The following is a 16670-nucleotide window of genomic DNA, read 5'->3' on the forward strand; positions in this document are numbered from 1 at the left end:
GCATTATCAATAGTTTCTTCCTTTCTATTGCTGGGTAGTATTACCTGGTACCATAGTTTGTTTGACCATTCACCCCCTGAAGAACATTGGTCTGTTTCCAGTTTCTGGCTACTACAAATAAAGCTTCTTTGAACACTTGTTCATAGGTTTTTGCATGAGCAGAGGTCTTCAGGGAATTCACGGGAATGGCCAGAAAAATGAAGAGTACCACACTACCTAAAACATCCTCATTTACGCCGCTCAACACCTCCTCATCCTGATAACTTTTTCTTTTGGAGTAGTATTGCTTTCAAATCCTACATCTTTCAAGCAATGATTGCAATACTAATTATGAATATAGTAAGAAGAAAGTAAAACATAACTTGATTAGAGTATATTAGAGTAGAAATGTGTGAGCAGACACCTGTGCTGTGCAACGAGTTTCACACTCTAGGAAAAGAAAACCAAAAATCTCAAAAATCACTTAGAGCAACAAAAAATTTTAATTAATGAATTAAATAAGTTTTATTTAGCAAATTCCATGCCAAAGAAATGCACAGAGGTAATATGTTAATTTGCTTATTTTAACAATAAAAGATTTTATTTTAACACGATGTGTGGGGTTTTTTTGTTTTGCTTTTTTTTTGAGGAAGATTAGCCCAGAGCTAACTACTGTCAATCCTCCTCTTTTTGTTGAGGAGTCTGGCCCTGAGCTAACATCCATGTCCATCCTCCTCTGCTTTATACGTGGGACGCCTGCGACAGCATGCTTTTTGCCAAGCAGTGCCATGTCCGCACCCGGGATCCGAACCGGCGAATCCCAGGCCACTGAGAAGCAGAATGTACGAACTTAACCACTGCGCCATCGGGCCGGCCCAACAAGATGTGTTTTTGATACTGGGTTTTGAATTTTTGACCATTTTTTACTAAGATTTATGTCAGTGATCATTATTAGTTTTTTGGTTCATATCTGGAATAAAAGGTGCCAAAACATAAAATAATAAACCACAGAAGGGTATACTTTCTGATAAAAAATGTAAATAGACTACATTGAGGTACATAAAAGAATAGTAAAGATAACATGAAACTAAAGATTACAAATTTACAAAGCTAGTGCCTTTCATGTTAGAATTTCACACACACACACACCCTTATATTTAGGACATTTAACATACAGGAAAAGACGAGGCAGAAAATTCCAGGGCAAGAAAAAAGGAGATGTATTACCAGAATCTAAACATTTTTGGTAGGCCTTCTAAACAGTAAGTGAACTAATTATATATGGAAAACAATTGAAAATCCATCAAAAAAAGTCATCCTTGTTTCATAAGATAAAGACATGTTCCTATTATTATATACATGCTTTTACAAAGCTCTTGTAACATAAATCCCATTAAATGGCCCAGAAACTGATAGTCCTTTAGTTACACTGGGATTCATTTGTGTTCTTTTCCTCCTCTGGAGAATGGTCGGTGGCTGAGTTAAGGGAAATCAGCCTGCTGAAACCCACCATGGTCAAAGTGGATGCTGCTTCTGGAATCTTGGTCAAAGCGTTCGAGTTCTTCCTCCTGTGAAGCCGGCAGGAGCCATCTTTTCATTCCTATCTCGGTGATCTCGGGAAGTTTGGTCACAGCACATAACAAGTGCCTAAACCATTGTCCACAGTTTCGGAAAGTTGATGGCCGAAGACTAATATCCAACTCAGTCAACTCTTTGAGGAGCCACACGTTCTGGCAGAAAATGGTCCATCCTGCGTCACAGATGCTGTCATTGTAGCTCAGGTCGAGCTTCCTTAGCTTGGCCAGATGACCTGTCTGTATTACCGATGCTGAAAAACAAAATCACTCTAAATGCCAAAATACAGGAATACTTTCTACCATGCTTGTTTCCCACTTCCAATAACACAACACAGTAGCTCCAGGATTAGTAACGATGAGACTGTATTGATTAATGATTTGTACTAGCTAACAGCTTTATTCAAGGCGTCTGAAATTACATTAGTAACAAACTTCCTCTCTGTGCATCCCAAGTACAACTTGAAATGGATTTTTCTCCCTTTGCAATTTGCAACCCAAAGAATTTCTTTTTTGTCTGGCTCCTGCTCTCTGCTCCACTGGGGTCCCAGCTCTTCCCACAGACTTTCTCTAATTAAATGTGAGGAGTGATGGCATGTTGGCTTTAACTGAGGACCATTTGTAAATAGTCTTCTTGCTGTTTAATACTGTTTAACTGTTCACTATTCACTCAGTCATTCTTCATTCAACAATTATTTAATTGAACACTTTCCATGTACAAAATATACCTGGCTAATTTCTAATTCACCTTAAAGACCTCTAATACACTGGACAATTTTCCCTTTGAATAGCACATGTCACAGTACTGCCTAAGATGGCACTTAATAAATAATAGTTAATGCTGAAGCTAAGAAAAGATAATTACTTCCGTAAGGAGAAGTAGGAGAGACAGCCAAGTCAAAGAGCAGGTGCTTCCTGTGTCAGCCACAAGCAGGACTGGATTACAGAGATAGATGAGGAGCGTAGAAGCTTGGAGTTGGCAGGGACCTTGGAGGTCTCCTCATCCAACTTCCAGATCGATGAGCAGAGAGGGATCCCTTTCACAGCTTCTCTATTGGTACCCATCCTTATTCTGCCTGAAGCATCCTTTCAGGTTGCCCCCAAGAGTGAAGCAGCTCTTGGCAGGAGGAAGCCCTTCCTCTGGGTGCCAATCTGCCTTCAGTGCCTCTCCCTCATTGCCCCCCGAGCCTGCTAGAAACCTCAGATCCTTCCTTATGCCAGTCCTGCAGTGTTGGACAACAGTCAGGTCCCCTCAAATTCTCCTCTGTAGGACAAAATGTGCCCTGGTCTTTCAATCATTCCCTCCACTCGTGGCTTCTAGACCAAGCAGGATGATGCTCCATCCCCGTCACTTCACTGGCGGCAGTTTGACTCCACCGTTTGTTAGAGAGCTTCGCAGTCCATACACTCAACAGCTGCACTCGTCCCTGGGTGTCCTCTTCCTTCCTGTCTTTCCTCTCACAACATTATTCACCATGGTCTCAAGACCCAACTAAGTGCTAAGACAATGTGCATGCTTTTTCTCTTTAGAACATTTTCTATTATGGAAATTTCCAAACACACAAAAAGTAGACAGACTAGGAGAGTGAACCTCCATGTCCTGTTCACTCAGCTTCAAGGTTTGTCTTCATGAACCAATCCTGGCTCATCTGGTTCCCTCCCCTCTACTTTTTCTTGCTTTTTAGTATATTAAAGCAAATCCCAGACATCCTTTTACTTTTCCTATACTGTTTGAATTTTCCAATCATGTGAGTACTTTATAATATTTTACTATTTTCTATTCATTGTATATTTTTAAATCTGGGTAATAGAGGGGCTGGCGCTGTGGCGTACCAGTTAAATTCATGTGGCCCACTTCCGCAGCCCAGGATTCACTTGTTTGGATCCTGGACACAGACCTGCACGCTGCTCATCAAGACATGCTGTGGCAGGAGTCCCACATATAAAATAGAGGAAGATGGGCACAGATGTTAGCTCAAGGACAATCTTCCTCACGAAAAAAAAACCTGGGTAATAGCGCACAGGCCATGGAAATACTTTTTTTGTAGCTTAGTATATGAAAAAAAAATAATGCTGTTATTTATAAAAGAATAAAACATAAGTACTAGTGATTAACAAATTCTTAAAGACTGTTTCTTTTTCTTTGAGGAAAATTAGCCCTGAGCTAACATCTGCTGCCAATCCTCCTCTTTTTGCTGAGCAAGATGAGCCTTGAGCTAACATCCATGCCCATCTTCCTCTACTTTATTTGTGGGATGCCTACCACAGCATGGCTTGCTGAGTGGTGCCATGTCCGCACCTGAGATCTGAACCAGCGGACCCCGGGCTGCCGAAGCAAAACATGTGGACTTAACCACTGCGCCACCAGGCCGGCCCCTTAAAGACTGTTTCTGTTATAAACAATCAAAGCAATATAAAAGTGGCAACAGTTACAATCACACATAGTAATACCTGTTATTGACTAAAAATTGAAAGAAGGAAAAAATATCCTTGACAAAATGTAAAAGTATAGATTTGACCTAAGGAAAAAACCAAGTAGTAAAAATTAAGAAAAAATATATAAGGGCTCAAGCCATGATTAATACAATTTGATACAGATTAAAAAAAGTTGAAGAAGTAAATTTTAATTACAGACTTTAAATGAAATAACTTAGATATGTTTAATGGTGTCCAATTCAGGAAAAAAAAATAAAACCAAAAGCTGATTCTTTGAGAAGATTGATAACATTGAGAAACCTCTTGGGGTAGTTTGGAATTCTAAGGTGGCCCCCATATTTCCACCCTAATCCCCAGGACTATGAATACAATGAATTTTACTCCCATGATTAGGTTATATTATATGACACAGTTGACTTTAAGAAACACAGAAAATCCAAGTGGGGTTAAACTTAATCACATGAGCCCTTTGAAAGCAGAGAATTTTCTCTAGCTGGTGGCAGAGGAGGAAGTAGGTCAAAGACGAAGAAGACAGAAAGATTTGAAGCAACAGAAGAACTGACCCCCTTGTTGCTCCATGAAAATGAGGGGGCCATGTATCGAGGAACGTGGGCAGCCTCTAGTAGCTGAGAGAAGCCCCAAACTGAGCTAGCAAGAAAACAGGAACCTCAGTCCTATAGCTGCAAGCAACTGAATTCTGCCAACTCCGAGTGAGCCTGACAGTGGATTTATCCCAGGGGCCTCCAGATGAGAACGGATCCCTGTATCTCAGTTACCGTGATGATCAGTTTCCTGCTTAATAAAAGCAATTAAGTTAAAGAGTCAATATAAAGAAAAAATTAAGAAAAGGTGCAGGTACCACGTGGACAGGGTAAAATTCATGAAGGTAGACGGCACATGACTGAAATCTAATTACACTGGGCTGGCTGGAGAACGCTGAAGGCTCACGTAGCCTCTTCCACCTCTCTCCCCCTGGGCTTGCAGGGCAGGCACACTGGGCCCCGAGTGCCTGGACCGCACGGACCCAGGAGATACGAACCCAAGAGAGCCACGTCCTCTGTCAACAGGGAACAGCTGCTCAGCCTTAGCACTTGAAGGGACGTGGAGAGCTTTAGTGTTTCCAGAAGCAGACTCAGGTTGCCACCAACACACTTATTCCAAGAAAGGTCGAATATCTCCAGAGCAGGGAGGTGAATGGAGGCTTCAGCTAAAATTAAGAGAGATAAGAATAGCAATAATTTAGGTTTCTAAAGGTCATGAGCCTTCAGTTTGAGGAACCTAAGCTGGGGCAACATGTTAATATAACTGAGGTTAAGAACATTGTAGAGACCGTTTTCTCGTGCATTAAATTCATGGCCTCAATTTATGTTGTCTATTTTTATTTGGGAGAAATCTTGGAAACTTCGGTAAAGTAAAAGATGATTAAGCGGAATTCGCTATTGATGGGGATTTTTTTCCTTCAGCTCACATTTAAGAAGGAGAAAGAGGCAAGGAGTCTGGACAGCTAGTCAAGATTTCCTGAGGGTGTCCTGGTCTATATAGCCACTGTATAGTCACTGCTGAAATTCAGAGATGGGGCCAAACCTCCCTAGGACTGTGAAACCCCAAAATGCATTTGTGTTTACTCAACTGCAGTTACAGAGACAAGGAGGGGAAGTAATGTATTTGGGAAAGATTTTTAAAGGAAATTTAAAATTTTTCTGCTTAATTCTCAGTTTCCTCTAACATTAAAATTAACCAGAATGATTTTATTCACAAGCTATGGTAGTTAACTACCCTTTAAACTATTCTACCTTCTTTCTAAAAAATAATATATGTTCAAGGGACAAATATATATTCTTTTATACTATCTAATAAGTAAACCCCTCCCACTCATATGATACAGAAAGCTATTAATAAGAAATGGAAATTTTTCTTCTAAAAGCGATGTAGAGAAATATATATTTACTTGATTTACTTCTTAATTCAAATTAAATGATAGATTTATGTCAGATGATGGAATTTAACATATCTCCTTGATTATGATTCATTGATTGAGCAGCTGTAATTGGAAAGAGCCGTGTCTTCTGATGGCAGAAGACACAAAATTAAGAACAAAATTTTCTTTAAAAAGTTCAACCTTTTCCAACTAGGAAGCATATTTATAAAACATCATGGTGTCCCCAAATTTATTTTTTGTGGAACTTTCCTAACTGAACATTAGTCTGAACAATAGAATATGTTGCGTGTGTGTTTACCTAACCATTTGGGGGATTACAGACCTCTTTGAGAAGTTTGCCTGCCTGTCTGTCTACCTACTACCTATTTACTTACTTAAATGTAGAAATACCTAAAATGTCCCCTGGACATGCAGTGAAGAATAAACACAATCCTTGCCCTCAAGGAGGTTAGAATCTGGGAGAAAAATGGACATTAAAAAGATCACACAAATAAAGACATAATTATAAATTCCCATAAAAGCTGTAAAAAAGATACAGAGCTACTGATTTAGATAGAGATGGGATGTCTTAACAGGGGCCATTTACATGGGGGCCTGAAGTCGGAGCTCTCTGGAAAGAATGGGGTGGGGAATTCCAGAGACCAGGAGGCCTGCAGCCAGGAGAGAGCCCGGTGACAGGAAGGAACCGAGAGAGGCCAGCTGAGGCTGGATTCAGGGAGCAAAGGGGGAGTGGCCAGGAGGTAGCGGGGCCACATCATCTGGCCACATGAAGGAATCTGGATTTACTGGAGGTGTTACAGGCAGCCATTGACTTTTTTTAAACTGGGTAGTGATAAGATCCAATTTACTTTTTAAATGACATTTATAGACTCTCTCCCCATAATAATATTAACAACTAACATTTATTGGGCATTTACTACGTGCCAGACACCTTTCCAAGAACTTTATCTGTATTAACCCAGGTAGTTCTTACAATCCTATGAGCTATGATACTATTATTCCATTTTATGTCTTACGGACGAGGAAACCGCAGCACAGAGACGTTAAGAACCTCAGGTCACGAGAGCCGGAGCCAGGATTTAATTCAGGCAGTCTGATCGCAGATGCGTTAGAGCCAGAAAATGTACCATACACTCTGCCCACAAAAACACTGCAATCAATTTTAGGGAGGTCACAGCCCTCTCCCCCAGCTATAACTATAGACGACTCTCTTAAAGGGGGGCTGTGGCCTCCAGATTAAGAACTCCAGGTCTGAAAGGCACACATTCTGCTACTTTTCTCCATCCAGACACATGGACCATAAGATGAGCAATGCTGGGGGAAGTTGGGAGCAGTACACTGAAAGGACCAAGTCCATACGGGTTGAACAAAATACTTGGGCCGAAAAGGAGGGCAAGCATACCCTAAATAGAAAGTATTGGGGTATTTGGGGTACCCCAATACTTGGAATTTTGGGTAAATGGTATGCATTTATTTTTAGTAATAGATATTAGTAAATAGCTTTTTTTTTAACAGAATACATTTATTTCATTAATAACAGGCCTTGTCCATAATAGAGTTCTTTTTTTTTTTTTTTTTTTTGAGGAAGATTAGCCCTGAGCCAACATCTGTGGCCAATCCTCCTCTTTTTGCTGAGGAAGACTGACCCTGAGCTAACATCCAGGCCCATCTTCCTCCACTTTATATGTGGGACGCCTGCCACAGCATGGCTTGCCGTGCGGTGTCATGTCCGTACCCGGGATCCGAACCATCGAACCCTAGGCCGCAGAACAGAACATGCCCACTTAACCGCTGCGCTAGCAGGCCGGCCCCCTGGAGTTCATTTTTAAGGAAGTGTTAACTGACATAACACTGAGGAGGTCAGAGAGAAGGACTCAGTTTCATCGTCATCCAGGAAGCACCAGAATCCAACCACTCTGATCTGGAGCACGTGTGCAAAACAGAGTTAGGCCAGCAAGCCTGAGGCTGCGATCCCTATGGGGGTCTCCTGTGAGCTTGGGCCCCGCTGACATCCGGGGAACTTGGAATTCGGAAGTGTTCCCACCCACCCTCACCGCAGTCCCCTACCCCCAACTGATAAGGGTGGCTCATGGTGGCTAAAGCATTTGTGTACAAATAGTATGATTTGTGCTGCACACCAGCTTTCCTTTGAGCCTGGAATTTTGGTACGTACTAGGTAGAGGGTGCCTCATGACTAACCCCAGTAAACACCCTGGACTGGAAGGTTCACGTGGGCCTCCCCCGTAGACATCATTTCACAGGTGTCATCACAACTCGCTGGAGGAAGGAAGCGCGTCCTGTGTGACTCCACTGGGAGAGGACTCTTGGAAGCTGTGCCTGGTTCCCTCTGGCCTCTGCCCCACGCGCCTTTCCCTTTGCTGATTTTGCTTTGTACCCTTCCATTGTAATAAATCTAACAGTGAGCACAAGTGTATGCTGAGAGCCGTGAGTCCTTCCAGCGAATCACTGAACCTGGAGGTGGTGGTGGGGACCCCTGCAGGCCCCGTGTGTCCGAAGGGCTGGTTGCTTGGGTGTATGTTTGGGAAAATGCTGCAAAGTCTCTTTGCCTCAAAACATCCCCCTCTCTTTCCTGGTGATGCTCTTGTCCAAGAAATGTCAGATTTAGTAAACCCTTGATGTGGGCTGGGCTGAATCCATGACTTTCAGGCGCACCCAGATTCCTGAGAGAGGACAAGAAACCCTGTTGGGAAGCGGATGCAAGGCAGTGGGCAAGGCTCATGCACTCAGATTGCCTCCCTTTCCCCATCAGACTCACAGCAATCCCCGTTTATATTGGCGCCTCAGCGAATTTACAAGTTACTATGACCATGGACCTCCAGAGTTGGCTATATACACTTTAAATTTTAAGTATAAAATTTGCAAATGCCAGAGTCATCCATGTGGCCTTCAGGAGGTCACCTTTAAGAGCATATTTCCTGAAAAGAAGACAAATCAGTACTTCCCAAAGTTGCCTGTGGCTGAGCCTCGGGCTGAAATTCCTCTGTGGGGCAGAGCGGCCTCCGCGGCAGCTGCTCTTGCCCCAGGCCCGCGGGACCTGGGGACCTCTCTTACCCAGGGCGCTGAAGGTCTCACTTTGCAAAGCGCAGTTGTTGACTAGCAACGACTTCAATGTCGGTAAAAATCGGAGCCTGCTGAGGAGGTGTTCAGAAGAGCTGCCCATCTTTTTGTTGGCGGATAAATCCAGTTCTTGAAGACTCGAGAGTAAGGGGATGACCTGGGCTGTGAAAACACCACCCGCGACAGGTTTTAGGCGCCATCTCGCCAAGGGTCTTCTGGGCGGTAAGTTCCCACAATCTTGATTGACAGGCACACCCCTCCCCAGTCTGAACCCCGCCCACCTCCCACACCACACACAGCAGTCACTCTGCCCGGTATGCAGCCTGGGCTCTCCTACTTCAAGCCTCTTCGGGCTGGAAGTTCAGAGCAAAGACGCTGGAGACAGAGAGGACTGGCTTCTAATCCTGGCTCTGCCACCAAAGAACTGTGTGATTTTGGACAAGTTACTTAACTTTTCTGAACCGCAGTTTTTAATAACAATACTACTTCAGAGTCATAGGGAAGATAAAACCACTTGGTATATGGAAAGGGCTGGGTACATGTGTGGGACACTAACTGCTGAGTATCTGTTCGCTCTTATCATTCGTTTCTCAGAAGATGATTGCTAAGTACCAGGAAGGCAGTGAACTGAGCAATCAGGACAGTGCTGGTGACAGCACTAGAAGGGGTGTGGAGGGCCCCCGCTGTGCCAGGTGTGACTCTCCTTCGCTCTCTCCACTACCTTTCCTGCCTCCAGGGCTTTGCCCCAGTTCTTCCCAAGGTGGGAAATGCAGTATCCTGGGGCCTTTGGGGGGTTGGCTCACCCCCTCAGAGCCCCCCAGGGCCATTGAAGCCACAGGTACCCCATCGTCCCTATCACGTCACCCAATTTTATTTTTCTCACAGCACGGCATTTTGTGATCTTTTTGTTTGTGTGTGTGTCAGTTTTCTGTCCTCCCTCACTGAAGGTGAGCTGTGTGTGTCGGCCTGCTTCGTCCCCGGTGTGTGCATCGAAACCTGGGACATCGGAGGCACAAGCATTTACATAAGGAAGGAAGGAGGACACAGAAGGAAGGGAAGGCAGGCAGGCACTGTGATCTCAACAGAGGGAAGGATTTCTCCCTCTTCTAACCCCCACAGCACTTCATATTTCACCGTGTCCTTGGTTGAGTCCTACCCTGACCAGACGGAAGCTCCTCGACTGTGAATTCCTCTCAGTCCACAGCAGAGTGCCTCATACAATTAGAAGATCAATCAAAAGTTGTTGGCTAAATGATCTATAATTCCATTTCTTTGGAGATATATCTAGAATGATCAGGTGAAAGAATGTTAAATTATTTAACATCAGAGGTATAAACAGGATGCATTTTCATTGCCATCTTTAAAAAATTAAACAGAAGGAGAAAAATGCAATTTTCTACAGTTATTAAAGAATTGCTGGCGTTCCAGGGCTGTTCACCCATGTTGGTGGCTGCGAATCTAGATAAGAGAGGCTCATCCCTCTGGCGTACTAGCGGTAACAATTGAGGTCTTCCAACACTTTAATCTTCCTCTGAGAAATGAGATGTGGTATTTGCGTTGTTCAGTTGTACCAAGGGAAATTCATTATTCGGATGTGGTGGACTGATAACTCAGGAGTGCCTCCTCAGGTCTGACCCTCATAAGTAAAGGGGATGGTTATACCCCATAACGCTCCACCTGGAGCCCAAAAAGGGATTTTATTACTTTAAAATCTTCACGAAAGTCTTGAACTCTTCTCATTTTCCCAAATTGAGGGATAAGAGTCTAGGAAATAACTCACCAGGTCTAAAAGATAGATATTAGACCTAAAAATCTATTTTAGTGTTTTCCTCCCCAAATTGTACTAAAAAATTCTTTTCATTCTTGTTCTTCATTGAGTCATTCATTCAATCGATCCGAAATTCAACAAGCATTTACTGGGTGCCAATTATGTGCCAGACCTTGTGCTTGAGCAATGGAGAGATGCTGGAGAAGACACACCCCTACCCGAGGGGAGCTCATTCTCTGGAGATTGCAAGGGCAAAGGCCCCAGGGACAGAGCATGGCTGGTGTACATGAGGATCAGCACAGACAGTGTGGCTGGAGCAGAGTCAATGAGGGGAAGGAGTAGAGAGAATGAAGTCAGAGTGACAGAGGAAGAGGGAGTCCATTTGGACTCTCACAAAAATCTAGGCATGAGATGACAGTGGCCTAGACCAGGGTAGTAGAGTCTAGATGGTGAGCCACAGTCAGATTCTGGATGTATTTTGAAGGTTTACTGTGGCCGCAAATGGAACAAAACCCTCAATCTCAAGGCTAGGCTTGCTGTTTGTTACGGGAAACCGCATTTGTCCATTACACGTTGTAATTACAGGGCTGTGTCTGCGGCAGGAGAGTAAGTGTAGTTACCTGAAGTTGTAATGTACACCCATTACGCACCACCCCACTGACTTTTTCTGTAACTTCATTTGTACTTAAGTGACTTGACTTCTCTTGTTAGTCTGAAAGCCTCAACACCCTTCGTTTTAGCTTTCTCTCTACATCCCTGTTTGTAATAAACTTTGTGAGACTAACAGATTCATTTCCAAACAGCAACATAAATGCAAAATTTTCTCCTTCAAGTGCCACATCTCTCATTTGCAGACGTGTATAGGAGGAATGTAGATTCGCTAACATTGCCTGGGCACTTAATACATGACAAACGCTACATTGGGGCATTCACACAACTTTTGTGGTTTGATCCTCCCATAACCATAACTTCATAAACAGTAAGTTTAAGGGTACGTCTCAAGTTTTCCAAGTTTCCAAACATAAGCCAAGGCTCCAAAAGTCCTCCCTTGGCCCTGCAGCTCGTGCTTACTCAGCGACACCACGTCATCCTCCGTTAGCGAGCACTGGTGAAGATCCAGGGCTTCCAAACGCTCCAACGTGGCCAACTGAGCTGCCGAGTCCTCAAAGCCTCCCCCCAGCTCCTTGTTGCAGGAGAGGTCTAATTTTCTCAGCTCACCCAAGTGTCCAAAAGCAGCATCTACAAAGAAAGTCAAAATCCCATTCTGCCAATTACAAGATGGTAGGCGGGAGGTGAGCAGGGGAGGCGGCAGTGTGCAGAAGGAAGACTGAGAAAACACATGCGGTTGACAAAAGCCAAGACAGAGGAATAACTCTAGACTTCCTACCATCTAGCCCTCTTTGGGCCTGACCACGGCCTCAAATGCGTGTTCCCTGTGATCTGCACTGATGGGCAACGGTTTTGAATGGAATCCTGCAAGTCTGGTTCTCCTCCAGCTACTCTTGAGCACTGGCATTTATTTTCACAGAATTCTAGACTTACTCAAACTGCCAGTGAGAAGAACTTTCCAGGCTCTGTAAGTCGAAGGGAAAAACACAATTTCACTTCATATACTCCCTTAATAGGGTTACTTTATCTAGAGGAGCAAGTTTTAACTACAGATGCCTCTGAAGCCATTCTTTTTATCAGTACCAATTCCTTCCTAGCACTGAGCAGAAAATAATGCTGATGTTTTCAAAAGCAAGAGAAAAATAGAGAGCTTTAGGAGCACAGAAACTTTTATTTGGCCCAGAGTCTATCTCAAACCTAAAATATCCTGGCCTTTTCAGAGTCAGCTGTTTTAAAAGGTTATTATTGTAATCATGAAAGTATATGCTCACTGTAAAAGATGTAGAAAATAAATAAAACGTGAAGATTTTAATTACCTATAATCTTATTCTCCAATACAACCACTGTTTATATTTTATTTCCTAACAGCTTAAAACTAAAATTAAATATCTGTATACATATATATGCTTACACACATATAGCTAACTCACCCAACAGCTTGACGCTCTTTTGTGATAATCCACATGAATGTAACTTGAGTACTTTCAGATTTGAGGTGCTCTTTAATCCCTGAGCAATACTGTTTACACTGCCGCCGATGTTTCCGTTAATGGAAAGATCAAGGACTTCAAGATTTTGCAGCACAGGCAGCAACCGACCTGGAAGGAAGGGAATCCAAGCAAGGAGAGCAACTCAGTAAGAATGCAAGGTGTGAAAGTCAAGGCAGGCAGCAGGGGGGTGCAGCTTCCAGTGACCCAAGGAGGTAGTGAGCCGCTCTTAGAATCCAGGGTAAGAGACAACAGCTGCTTAGACTCCTCAGCTATCCAATCATGGGCAGTTCACTTTTTTCTTTTCTGGGAAGGACTCTTCCAAATTCCACTTACCTACAAACGCCCCATCTTCCGACGTGAGGGCACAATCCACAAGCTCAAGCGTTTGTATCTTGCTCCCTTCTTGGAAATTCTGAAGGAGGAGAGGCAAGTTTCCTCCCACTTTACCATTCCAGGACAAATTCAGCTCTTCAAGTTGAGGTATCACTTTAATTGCGTCTCCTGTTGTAAAAGGGCCCAAAGATCAGGTTGATTGCTAGTTCACAAAGCAGGGAATTGGTTTCAAAATCAGTCCCACCATCAATTATGGAATATTGAAGCTGGGGCTGGTTAGATGCCAAGGAACAGACGGAGAAAAGGGTCCAGTTCCGGCCCACCCCCCACAGGGCGAGCTTCCCTATTTACAGACACAGCAGTTCTAATCTCTCTGAAGTTCTGAAGCCACGCCTATGAGCAAAAATTACTGTTAAAAAAATCCACCTGTCAGCAGGGTGGTTTTCCTGAGTTGTTTTTGTGGTAGAAAATTTTTGGACTGGTCCATCTACTTCCTGGCATCCACCTGTCTGGGATCAGCACTGCTGGGAAGCTCGGCCAGAGTTAGCAGTAAGGCCAGGCAGGGCCCTGGCCACCACAGGGGTAAAGCTCACATTGACACCAAGAATATCACAGACAACTGAACAACCATTGCTGAGGGGAACTAATAATAAGGCATCAGGCCCCAGCAGCTCCTAACAGACACACAGCCTTTGTGGGTAGACAAGGGTGCAGGGAGAGAGGCGAAATGACATTTCTGAGTCCATTTCACAAAGGAAAGCAGCCAAGGGCTACGGAGTGGAGACTGGGAGAGGAGAGGGGAAGTGACAGAGAGGTCAGCCTTAGGAATGATTTCACTGCCTTGAGCAGAAGAGGGTGGAGGGCCACACACGTGGAGGATGCACTTCTCGATGTGCAGTCACTATTAACACCAAACAATTAAGAGTGCTGGAAAGGGGGCTGGCCCCGTGGCCGAGTGGTTAAGTTCGTGCGCTCTGCTGCACGCGGCCCAGTGTTTCGTTGGTTCGAATCCTGGGCGTGGACATGGCACTGCTCATCAAACCACGCTGAGGCAGCGTCCCACATGCCACAACTAGAAGGACCCACAACGAAGAATATACAACTATGTACTGGGGGGCTTTGGGGAGAAAAAGGAAAAATAAAATCTTTAAAAAAAAAAAAAAAGCAGATTTTATAAAAAAAAAAAAAAAAAAGAGTGCTGGAAAGTCCCCTGTGTCCAGAAGCCTCTCTTCCACTGTCTACTACTGGGCTTAGACTTCTCCCATTGGTTATTCGTTGTACAGATTAAGGTTTTGAGAGTCCAGGAGCCCCATGTGAAAATGCATGTTTTCCCGGCACAGGTGTTATTTCGTGTGCCATCCCCAGTCAGTTGCAGGTGGCTTTCTATAGCCCTGAAGTGTCCCCCAGGATCGGGGTGAAAGAGTGCATGATTGCTTAGCTATGACTGCAGGGCACACGGTCCTGGAGTGCCAGGCATTTGCCCACCCGCACTAAGCAACTGTAACAGGTGTAATAATGTTGAAACGCCTCCTGATTTATGTTCTCTTATCAGAAAACCATTTATCCTCCCTGTACTCCATCTGCCAGTCAGGCTAACGAAAGCCCCTTCTGATGGGAGAGGATGCAGAAGTCCTTCCAGAGAAGAGAAAGACTCTGGGAGAGGGGAGAGAGCAAAAAACATGAGAGCAACAAAGGTGCAGACTCTCTCCTGGACCAGAGAAGTGTGGAGTGGGGCGCAGGGCAGAAAGTCCATTTCCTGGTTTCTTAAGAGTGGAGGATCATGAAAAAGATTAACCATAGAAAATAAATGACATTTTCTTTTCATGCCTGAGTAACAGTATGTTAAATTTGTGACTCTGCTACACAATAACCAGCTGCTAACCAGGGGGCCTAAATCAATCATGTGAAACCACAGAAAGGGAATTTTGGATGAGGGAATAGTGAAAGGAAGAACTACCAATGATTGAGCACCTACTAAGTGCTAGGCATATAGTGGGTACTTCACAGAAATTATTTAACCACCCCATGAATTCAACCCCATTTCAGAGATAAGAAAACTGAGGCTCAGAAAGGTTAAATCATTTGTCCGTGGTCACAAAGCTAGTTAGAAGTGGGACTAGGATCTGGCCAGCTCTGAGATGCATGATGTTTTTCCTCAACTATAGGAAGGGAGGGCCAGGAGCCATCAGCTGGCCCCCGTCTCCTATGGAGGGACTAGAGAGAAGACATTTGGCATGAATTATGTTGTTTTTGCAGAAATCCTTGCAAAGATGTAAATGATCAAAATACGTCATTGAAATAAAAAACTTCGTACCAAAAAGAGAATTAAAAAAACATTAATGACATCTAAAAACCAGCAAGCCTTTTAGTAAAGCAGTTGGGCTGGTAGCATGACCCATCTTACCCTATGTTCTATGTTATTCTATGTTCAGTATATAAACTAACTTGAGATTCTAGTTCTACTTAAACCATTGCTTTTAATTGAAAATCTTGTTTTGATAAATTTTTTTAAAATGGAAGTGGAAGATAGAAAAGATTATTTTGGAATTGGAAAAGAACTTAACTATTATCTACCCCAACTCCTCTATTCTGCAGATGAGGTAACAGATCCCGAGTGAGCAAGTTTTACAATTATCTCCACTTAAACTCTATCAGAGCAGGCAGCTGGTCAGCCTTATTCTCTTCTCTGTCCCAGGACTTAGCACAATGGCAGGTACAGGTTACAGAGCACCTTACAAGTTATGCAAGTGCTCAGCATAGCATTGCATCAGGCACAGTGCTCTTCTCTCTGAGCACCCATAGGGGCAGCTGGGGGTCAGGCTGCAAAGATGCTTCAAGTGAAGCCGTCTTTTAAGGGAAGCATTCATCATACCCAGTGCTCGAACATCATCAGTGGTAAGTCTGCAACTACCCAGCCTTAGGATTTTTAACTTGCTGACAAGATGCATTTGCTGGGTGATTAAATGGAGGGTTCCTCCTATGAAATCATTCCAGGAAATATCCAGTTCTTCCAAGTCTGGGAGAAAAGGCAGCAAAGCAACTAGAAGTGAACAAAAGAAAACACACATTTGCATCTGTAATTCGTGATTTGTAATAAATAGGATTCCATGCCTATATGCACAAGATACAGTTTTGCGCTGAAAGAGAATAGAGCAGGGGTAGGCATGTTGACTTTCAACAAAGCAGGGATCTCTCAGCCGTGCAATTGGGGAAATTGTGACATTTACATTTCCTATTTCTTGGGATGCTTTCTTTTTTTAAAAATTTGAGTTCATAATAGTTTACATCATTGTGAGATTTCACTTGTACATTATTTCTTGACTGTCACCACATAAGCGCTCCCCTTCACCTCCTGTGCCCAACCCCCCGCTTCCCCTGGTAACCACTCAACTGTTTCCTTTGTCCATGTGTTTGTTTATATTCCATATATGAGTGAAATCATCTGGTCTTTGTCTTTCTTAGTC

General features: G+C 43.6%; 1 protein-coding gene across 5 annotated transcripts in view; it reads right to left on the minus strand.

The window, feature by feature from the left end:
• Positions 1-479: 479 nt before the first annotated feature.
• The window catches only part of LRRC31 (leucine rich repeat containing 31), a 31145-nt gene continuing 14954 nt past the window's right edge, over positions 480-16670 (minus strand). For 3 of the 5 annotated variants that reach the window (XM_014732738.3, XM_001494635.5, XM_070243225.1), the window contains exons 4-10: positions 16079-16246; positions 13207-13374; positions 12814-12981; positions 11846-12013; positions 9001-9168; positions 5029-5196; positions 480-1807 (exon numbers count right to left, since the gene is read on the minus strand). In XM_014732738.3, the coding sequence (XP_014588224.1) occupies positions 1461-1807; positions 5029-5196; positions 9001-9168; positions 11846-12013; positions 12814-12981; positions 13207-13374; positions 16079-16246 (1355 nt within the window). In that variant the 3' untranslated portion in view covers positions 480-1460. The remainder of the gene's footprint in view (positions 1808-5028; positions 5197-9000; positions 9169-11845; positions 12014-12813; positions 12982-13206; positions 13375-16078; positions 16247-16670) is intronic. The other 2 variants (XM_070243223.1, XM_070243224.1) reach the window with 2 other exon arrangements.

The sequence above is a fragment of the Equus caballus genome, chromosome 19 (assembly GCF_041296265.1).
Source record: "Equus caballus isolate H_3958 breed thoroughbred chromosome 19, TB-T2T, whole genome shotgun sequence".
NCBI lineage: Eukaryota > Metazoa > Chordata > Mammalia > Perissodactyla > Equidae > Equus > Equus caballus.